At 38.8% G+C, this 10,446-nt stretch overlaps 1 protein-coding gene across 1 annotated transcript; it reads right to left on the minus strand.

Moving 5' to 3' along the window:
- Positions 1 to 387: 387 nt before the first annotated feature.
- Positions 388 to 1,143, minus strand: LOC311033482 (eukaryotic translation initiation factor 3 subunit J-A-like; the record flags this gene model as incomplete). The annotated part of the gene is made up of 1 exon (XM_084040993.1): positions 388 to 1,143. One exon carries the CDS (start codon positions 1,141 to 1,143, stop codon positions 388 to 390), a length of 756 nt encoding a protein of 251 aa, XP_083897119.1.
- Between the last annotated feature and the right edge of the window lie 9,303 nt (positions 1,144 to 10,446).

A 10,446-nucleotide genomic window follows, 5' to 3' on the forward strand; every position in this document is an offset into this window, starting at 1 on the left:
GTGCGACAATCTTGTACGAGGGCATTCATTTACGGAAAAAACATAAAAAGCTGAAATATGAAGATACGTGTTTTTTGCACGACTGGGACCCCCTGGAACCCCCTCAAGGACCCCTGGGGGCAGTGTTGCCAGATTTTGTGAGAGAAATAAGCAGCCATGTCTAGGAAAACAAGCCTAAAAGAAGCAACTGGGGCACTATACTGTATATATTGAAAATAGCGATATACAAGTTCACAACGTGCCGCTATGCGACGCGTTGTGAGCTTGTAGATCTGCTATTTTAAAAAAATCTAGAAACCCAGAGTTGCTTATAATAAGCGGACTTGGCGACACTGCCCTGGGGGTCCCCGGGCCACACTTTGAGCACCAGGGGAGCAGAAACCGATGTCACATGAAGTTCTCGTAGTCCTGGGCGTAGCTGTCGCCCAGGGCACCGTCAAACCCGTCCATGTCGTCCCGTCCCATCTTCGCCTTCAGACCTCCGCCCGCGATCGCCCCTTTCTTCTTCTTCGCCGTCTTTCCCTTGTTCTGCTTCTCCAGCTTCTGCTTCTCGCTCAGCAGCGCCGACAGCGAGTTGTTGATCCTCCGCAGCTCCTCGACGTCCAGAGAGAGGCACAGCTCGCGGAACAGCGAGTCCAAGAAGCTCGGGTAGTGTGCCGACCTCTCCGACCGCGTCATCTTCTCCTTCAGCAGCCTCTCGAACTCCGCAAAGTCGTCCTTGGAGGACGGGCACATGGCGTCGAGTCCCGTCGCGTGCTCCGAGGCGCCGACGCAGACACCGAAAAGGTCCTTCGCTATGTCCAAGTCAGCCTCCACCTGTAGCTTCTGCGCCCTAAAGCTTTCCGCGAGTTGCTCCTCGGCCGTGAGGTCGCCTGGTCTCGCCTGCGGTGTTTCCTCCTCTTGTCTCTTCTTCAACTTGCTCTCTTTCGTTTTATCGCTCTGCCTCTTCTTTTCGGACGCCTTCGTGGCCGTTCCGATCGTCTGTGCTTTCTCGGCCGTCTCATCTTCCTCCTCATCCTCTCCGTCGTCCCAATTGTCTTTGATGTCTTCATCGTCCTGGTCTTCGCCTTCCCATTTATCGTGGACCACCACCGTTTCGACCAGGAGGTCGGCTACATAGTTTTCTGCCTCCCAGTCAGCCATGTTGTTGGCTACGATGCTTAGAGTGTTTCCTCTCGGACGCTGTTTGAAGTAACGCTGGCACATCACATGTTTTGCCGTTCCTTTTATGCAGTTGTTGGCCGTGATGTCGTCGTGAGGGACATGTCCATATTTGGACACTGCATTACTCTGGCATTGACGTCGGTTCTCTCCAGTGGCGGAAGAAGTACTCTAAACATTGTTGAAACCAGTAACTAAGTAAATGTACTCAAATACTTACTTTACTTGAGTATTTCAAATTTGCAATACTTTTACTTCTCCACTATATCTCAGAAGCAAATATTGTACTTTTACTCCACTACAATGAATTGAAATCTTCAGTTACTAGTTACTCTGTAGATTAAGATTATTATTACAACAACCCTATTTAACCTTTAGCTATTTGTATACATTTGAAAGCATGCAAAGTGGGACATTGTTCATAATGAGTACTTTTACTTGTGGTACTTTAATTTTATTTTGAAAACAGGACTAACATTACATTTTTACATTTTACATTACAGTATTGAAAAAATACCGTACTTATACTTATTTTCTATCAATTACACGCACCATGAAGCCTTGATTTGTTTGTTTTTTACCATACTTATACCGTGACTTTTTGTGAACAGTAACTAAATTACGTTTTTTAACCAGCACTATGTAACTTTTCTCTTCCACCCTGGATTTACTTTACTAGCTACTGCATCATAAAAGTAACTAGTTACGTTGCTCGATACACTTTTGCGTTCCTTTTTTCTTTTTCAATATATTAACTTTTTTTTTTGGTGTGCAAAAAAGGGACAACTCTCAACTTGTATCCTTTGTAGCTCACTATGATGGAAATTAGTAGATGTAGGAATCATGTCTTCAACAACGACATATCTTTGAAACCGTCTTTCTGGGGCGACATGATCGGGCACACGCCTCCATGTTACGGTCACGAACGTTCCTCCCACGCTAAACTTGGCGCAGGCAGGCTAAAGCTAGTGTGGCATTGGCCATCATGATCACGTGGGTTCACTAAAGTCCCACACGAGATCAGTCTGGACTTCAGCAAATGAAGCGTAACCTGGCTCCATAAATATTTATCACGTTATGTTACTATTAACAGATAGAAGTAATTTCATTACAGTTACGCGTTACTTTGTAACACGTTAGTGATGAAAGAAGTACTCCATTATTTTTTGGGTCACAGCACAATTTACGGTACACTAATTTGACATAATAAGCCGTTATTACAAATAATGTGTTTCTTATTAGCAATAATGTTTTTTTATTAGAAAGAAATAAACGTTATTATACCCTTAATTTCCACTATTATCCCTTAATTGTTTTAATTAGAAATTGAATGAAACGTAACAAAAGAGATAGAAATGGTGTTCTCTGCTATTAGACAGAAACAAACAAACACAGTTATACGCTAATTATGGAATATAATTCCTAGAGCATAATAAGCATAATAAGACCTAACAAAGCCTATTAAGATGTTATTTCCACTTACTTGACCGTCACATTACAACCCCGCAACTACTAACTACACAATGTGATGTTAGGCTAGTGTACTATAAGGGTTTCGTTAGAACAATGTGTTCTTTATTAGGCCTTTATTTAATGTTATTTCCACTTATTTCAAGTTACTTTACATCTAATTTCAACAGAACTGTACTGTAAATTGTACATCAGCCATTCTGGGCTAACTTCATGACCCATTATACTTCTGCCTACCTTTTTGCTTAATAAAAAATATTTTGTTGTTATTAGGAACAAATTACCTCTCATTACCACAGAACTGTACCATAAATTGTACACCAGCTATTCCGTGCTAACGTCATGACACATTATACTTCTGCCCACCTTTTTGCTTAATAAAAATTAATATGTTGTTATTAGGTGCTTTTATTTTTCTTACCTCTAAAAATAGACTAAGAAGTCATTCATATGACCAGACCACAGACCAAAAAAAGTCACTACAAATGGTACTACCAAATCAACTCTAAATTGCCTGAAACGTACTCCTAACAGGTTTTTGGGGGGACGATTTTGGCCTCCACACTTAGTGATTTTTTCAGATTTAACTTTCGTTTCGGTAGTGACCCAATGGTGAAAAAATAAATTGACTAAGTCCAGAGCTCGATGAATGTTAGGGACCAAAAAAAGTCACTACAAATGGTACTACCAATCAACTCTAAATTGTCTGAAACGTACTCCTAACAGGTTTTCGGGGGGACGATTTTGGCCTCCACACCTAGTGATTTTTTCGGATTTAACTTTCGTTTCGGTAGTGACCCAATGGTGAAAAAAATCATTTACCAAGTCCAGAGCTCGATGAATGTTAGGGACCAAAAAACACCACTGCCCCCACAAAAGGGGTGCTGGGGTTCAGGTGGTTAAACGACGAGTATAAAGTCCTTTTCAATCTGTCCTAATTTAAAGGAAACTGATATTCTGATATGAAGTTTTCCCCGTGACATACTGTATCTTTGGGGGAAGGACTGTAAGAATGTAAGGCGCTTTAAAGTAACATTGTCATTCAGGTGGTGCCGTGGATGGAGAAGTTATTTACAGGATGCAAACAGAGCTACAGTATAACTACAGTACAGTGGTGGAAAAAGTACTCAAATGTTTTAATTAAGTAAAGGTATCAATACTGCAATGTAGAAGTAGCCTACTCTGTTACAAGTAAAAGTCAGGAATTCAAAATTTTACTTGAGTAAAAGTACAAAAGTATTGGCATCAAAATATACTTAAAGTACCAAAAGTAAAAGTACTCGAATGTTTGAAAATAGCAGATCTACAAGCTCACAACGTGGCGCACCGCAACGCGTTGTGAGCTTGTAGATCGGCTATTTTCAAATAGCCTAGGTATAAAGTGGTTCATGTATGTTTTATAATGTAATAATTTATATCTGTGTTACGTCCCAGATGGTGGTCCAGGAGGAAGGGACGGTAACATATACCCAGATTATATACTTGAGATAGACATAGGATGAGGTTAAAGTAAAGTTGTTTATTAACCAACTGAAGTGAACAGAAATAAATGCCAAGTAACAAATACAGGGAGGGTCAGGTGGTGCCAAAGGAAAGAATGTAGTAAACTCAAGAGAAACAAAAATCCTTCCTACTCCAACAATAAACGGAAAATACAATGGGTGGCACTCACCTCTAGACTAGTGGGATTAAACACGGGAATTACCTACATGCAATATGTACAGGGTACCCCAGAGCTAAACTACCCCCCCTGTACTAAACGTTTGGCAAAAAGGTCAACAAGTCTTTAAGAGACTGGAGGTGAATTAGTTAGGACATGTGCATGGAGCAAACAAATGATCTGGTGGAAGCATGATGGGGAAAGAGAAAGATGGCTGCCGTCACAGGTGCTTTATATCTGATGACGATGGAGGTGATTGGTGGAGTGATGAGGGGAAGGACCAACCGGTGGTGAGAGGCGGAGTTGAGTTGAGTGAATGGGCTGGACCTGAGAGTGAGTGAACAGAGAAGCAGGCAGAGTGTAGCAGGGAGAAAAACAGCATACACAGTCTCCCCATAAACATACAGTCTCCCCTTAACCATACCCGTAACAATCTGCAAAGTGACTAGTAACTTCAAATAATTGTAATGGAGTAAAAGTACAATATTTGCCTCTGAGATGTAGTGAAGTAGAAGTAAAAGTATAGACAACTGGAAATACTTCGGTAAAATAAAAGTACCTCAACATTTTACTTAATTACAGTACTTGAGTAAATGTACTTAGTCACTTTACACCACTGCAAACCAGGAAGTACAAAAATAAGCTTTGGAAAATGCTAATCACCACACAGGAAGTACAGGATGCACAGGAAGTCACCATCAAGTCAAGTAATCTTTATGTACAGTATATAGCATACTTGAGCATAAAGAAACGATAGGAGTTGACCCAAAGTTCTTTCCAATCGAGGATGGCCAAATGAAACACAAGATAACCATAATAAATTGTAAAATCCACAAAAGCAAGACTAAAATGTAAAACACATACCAGTAAATCACAAGACTATTAAGAGTAACTAAACAAAACAAACAACTGATTAAAACGCTGTAAGGTATTACAAATAAATTAAATTAAATACATTCAGTGGACTCGAGAAAACATCAAAGGTGGGGCAACCTCAAACTAAGCTAAAACCACGAGAAAAGGGTGGGTCTTTAGATTTGATTTAAAATCGTCAACGGGGCAGAACTTTACAGTGGTACAGAATGTTATGTTTCTCAAAACAGATTCTCAATCATAGAGCCATGGAGAAGCATGCATAAAGAGAATTAAAGAGTCCCTAAAACTGGGGGATGCCACATGGCAGAGTATGACAAGGTCCCTGATGTCAAAGTTTCAATCTTTAAATAAAGGCCTAATAAAGAACACATTTGTTCTAACGAAACCCTTACAGTAGACTAATAGTAGCCTTACATCACATCGTCTAGTTAGTAGTTGCGGGGTTGTAATGTGACGGTCAAGTAAGTGGAAATAACATCTTATTAGGCTTTGTTAGGTCTTATTAGGCTTTGTTAGCCTCTAGGAATTATGTTCCATAATTAGCGTATAACTGTGTTTGTTTGTTTCTGTCTAATAGCAGAGAACACCATTTCTAATAACACCTTTTGTTACGTTTCATTTCTAATTAGAACATAATTAAGGGATAATAGTGGAAAATAAGGGTATAACAACGTTTGTTTCTTTCTAATAAAAAACATTATTGCTAATAAGAAACACATTATTTGTAATGGCTTATTATGTCAAATTAGTGTACCGTAAATTGTGCTGCGACCATTTTTTTTTACTTAAAGAAGTAGTTCACCCAAGAATCACACACCCCATGAAGCCTTGGATTCATAATGTTTTTTTGTTTGTTTTTGTCGCATTCTTAAGCCAATAATTTGATGACCGGCGTAATCTCTGGTACCGGAGACAATCAAATCAATCAAATTATTGTCTCAGGAATGCGATGAAAAACAAACAAATCAAGGCTTCATGGTGCGTGTACAGTAACTGCTCTCTTTTTCATTGAAAACACACATCCTTGGTTCTGGTGACTGATATTGTCCTTCTAATGCGTGAGGGGATCTTGTTTTTCCATTTGCTTTTATTAATTATTTTACATTTTCCCAAAACAATTATGAAACAATAAATGAAAACAAGTTATTGAAAACACACTCTTCTGGGGGGACCCTGGCACAAAAAAAAAATCAGATGGGGGTCCATATCCATTTGGGGGTCCTTGGCACAAACAAGTTTGAGAACTAGCGAATTAGCAGGCTGATTTGTAGAATCGGCCTCAGGTCTTAATAGGTTAAACCATGTTACAGTTTGATTATGTTTGATCAACTAATACACACACACACACACACACACACACACACACACACACACACACACACACACACACACACACACACACACACACACACACACACACACACACACATAGCAGGATGAGTCACCAGAACCAAGGACGGGTGTTTCTGATGAATCTAACAAAAAATGTAGTTTGAAGTTATAATGGGTTTGTATAGGAAGGGGGCGTGTTTGGAAAGATTAAAATCAAATATCTAAATACTGAATCAAGCAACTTAAAAACTGTCTGGGGGGCTCACAAAAGCCCGAGTAGACTCTAAAATGACCAAACACATTTTTAAAAGTGAAATATCCCTTTAACCTCACAGAAATGTAAACCTAACCTTAATCCAAACCTTAACCTCACAGAAACTATTCCTAAACCAAATCTTAACCTTTACCTAACAGAAACTATGCCTAACCCTAAACCTAATCTCAATCCAAACCTTAACTACACAGAAACTATTCCTAAACCGAACCTTAATCTTAACCTTTACCTAGCAGAAACTATGCCTAACCCTAAACCTAATCTTAATCCTGACCTTTACCAAACTATGCCTAAACTAATCTTAATCCTAACCTTTACCAAACTATGCATAAACCTAACTAAACCTAACCTTAATCCTAACCTTAACCTCAGTAAAACTATGCCTAAACCTAACCTTAATCTTAACCTTAACCTAACAGAAACTATGCCTAAACCTAACTTTAATCTTAACCTTAACCTCACAGAAACTGTGCCTAAATCTAACCCCGAAACATAAAATAAAAGCACTGAGGATTGCTGATCCAGGTGCAGTCATAGCAACGGTCATGGTCTTTATAGCAACTGTCTGCAACACAGAAATAACAGACCGCTGTATGTTGTGATTGACCAATCAGAATTGTGCTTTCAGCCAAGCCGTGTAATAAATTGTATTAAGACTACTCTGCCGTACAACGGTTTTGGACATGTAAGGTTTCCACCCGACACCACTGACGTCTGCAGTGACTAAAACCTCTTAAATCTTGCATGTTTTATATCATTTAACGCTGTGGTGGTACCAAAAGTGAAAGTACTCATTATACAGAATGTCCCATTTGTCAAATGCATCAACATCTGAGATGTAGTGGAGTAGAAGTAAAAGTATTGGAAATTGGAAATACTCAAGTAAAGTATGAATACCTCAAAATTGTACTTAAGTACAGTGCTTAAGTAAATGTACTAGTTACTTTCCACCATTGCAATTCAGGCCATCACACACAGAGAGAGAGAGAGAGAGAGAGAGAGAGAGAGAGAGAGAGAGAGAGAGAGAGAGAGAGACCCACACGCGCACACACCTCCTATGCAATGTGGAGAATAAAACAAATATGCCTGATCTATATACGTATAGTTGCATGCTGGTGTCTCACACCGAAAAAAAAAAAACAGATCTACATCTGCACCGATGTACAAGCTCACGTCACATTGCGTGTGATCCGGTGGAAGACTCTGGCACGCATCCAAGTGTGAATCACCCTTGAGAGTCAGTCATGGATTGGAGCCTTTAATGTCACTGGAATGCATGCATGAATATGAGAGAGAGAGAGAGAGAGAGAGAGAGAGAGAGAGAGAGAGAGAGAGAGAGAGAGCAGGGACAGTCAGTGGAGACATCCTTTTAATTATCATCATTATAATTTCATATTCATTATATTATTTATATTATTTATAAATAAATGAGAGAGAATCCTGAAAACCCTGAGAGATACTGAGAGTGAGGAATAACATGCACACAGGCACACACACACACACACACACACACACACACACACACACACACACACACACACACACACACACACACACACACACACACACACACCAACACAGTCTCACCCCGAAGAAGGCATATATTGCCTTTTTGCCAGAACCCCAGGAAGGCAGTATGTGTCGTCCAAGTCCGCCCCCGACGATAATATGCGCCTTCCAGGGTCACTCATAGACATTCATAGAATTCCTCAAAAGGCAGCCTGCGCCTTCTTAGGCGTTCCATTGATAATACATTGGAATTCCTCAAAAGGCAGCCTGCGCCTTCTTAGGCGTTCCATTGATAATACATGGGACTGACACACAACGTGAGCTAAGGGACTTGGTTGAAATGCACCAGAGCACACACCACCCACAAAAACCTGACAACAATATTCTGAGCATTACTATATTATTTTGGTAATTTTTCGATGAGTATTTGTTGAGAACGGGACATTTCTTTGACTTTTCCAAGCCCATGACGTCTTTTCAGATTACTTCCGCATTCCGTAGTGTCCGTCACGGGCGTCATGGCTGAACTTGAGCCTTTTTTTTTTGCACTATTTCCATTACACTCGATACATCTACATTAACGTTCAAATCTCAAATATAAAGTGCTTACTTAATGGCCACGGATGCTAATATTCTGTACGGGTCCTTAAAAATACCTGTATCTTTTGTATTGTTCAATAAAAAGCATTTTAATCAGATTGGTGGCCATTTTCTCCATGCTTTTCACACCTGACCCTATCGGTTGAAAGGTATATTGCACTCTGAGACTTTATAACTCTGTGAGAAAATGGCAGCCAATCGGATTAAAATACTTTTTATTGAACAACACGGAATATACGAGTATTTTTAAGGAACCGTACATAATCTTAACGTCCGTGGCCATTGGGTAAGCACTTTATAGTTGAAATGTAAACGTTTATGTAGATTTACGGGCCGTAAATGGAAAAAGTGCAAACATCAGGTTGAAGTTTCGTCATGACTGCCATGATATGACGTTTCAGGGCCACTTTGAAACCAAACCTATATATATATATATATATATATATGTATATGTATGTGTATGTGTATGTGTATGTGTATGTGTATATATATATATATATATATATATATGTATATATATATATATATATATATTTTCACATTCATTGACACAATTGTTCATATCACTGGTGATGGTATCTTATTACTACCTACCTACTATAGTTTATTCATTACACCAACACTGCCAATCCACGTACAGATTGGTAGATCAGCCATTTTTACTGTATTGTCAAGTGAAAGACTTACTGTAACAAATACGTTGGGAATGTGTCACCAACCAGGTGTGTGATATAGACTACCATTACAGTACATGTCACTGGCTAAAATGGAGAGCCCCTGGGACAAAGTTTATAAGTATACTGGTTTTAGGAAAACAAATTTACATAGTGAAATTGTGTGTGTGCAAAGTTTATAAGTATACTGGTTTTAGGAAAACAAATGTACATAGTGAAATTGTGTGTGTGCATGCATATATATATATATATATATATATATATATATATATATATATATATATATATATATATATATATATATATATATATATAGCTAGCCACAATAACTACTTGTGGTTACACTTAATAAAACAACTTGGAAGAAAACACAGCATTCAAAGTGCAAGTGGCTTTTAATGAACGAAGTTGAGGTAGACATGAACATCTTTGGGCTATTCAAAAATAGCAGATCGACAAGCGCGGCACCGTGCTATGAGCTTGAATTTGTGCAAATATTTTAACATATATATATATATATATATTTAAACTTTTTTTATAAACAGTTTTTTAAACAGGTTTTTATTGCCTTCCATGCTCACCTTAAATGGAGAAGTATATTTTTTATCAGTAACGTTTGGCAAAACATCATGGAAGATAATTGGTAAAAAGGGAACAAATATAGCCGAGCTGCTCGCTTAAAAAAAAAAATGTGTTCACATTATATAAAAAAAAATAAAACAGCAGTTTTGGCCCCAGGACACATCTTCCACAAATATCCTGTTTTGAAAAGTAAATATCAAAATAGGGCATCGCAGTTCCCTGCCACTTCCTGGTGCCACTGCAAAATACTCACTGCATTTTTCCCATTGACTTTTCCAAAAATATTTATATCAATTAATTTAAGCCTA

This window comes from Gymnoscopelus microlampas, assembly GCF_963454915.1.
Source record: "Gymnoscopelus microlampas genome assembly, chromosome: 18".
In the NCBI taxonomy this organism is placed as follows: Eukaryota; Metazoa; Chordata; class Actinopteri; order Myctophiformes; family Myctophidae; genus Gymnoscopelus; species Gymnoscopelus microlampas.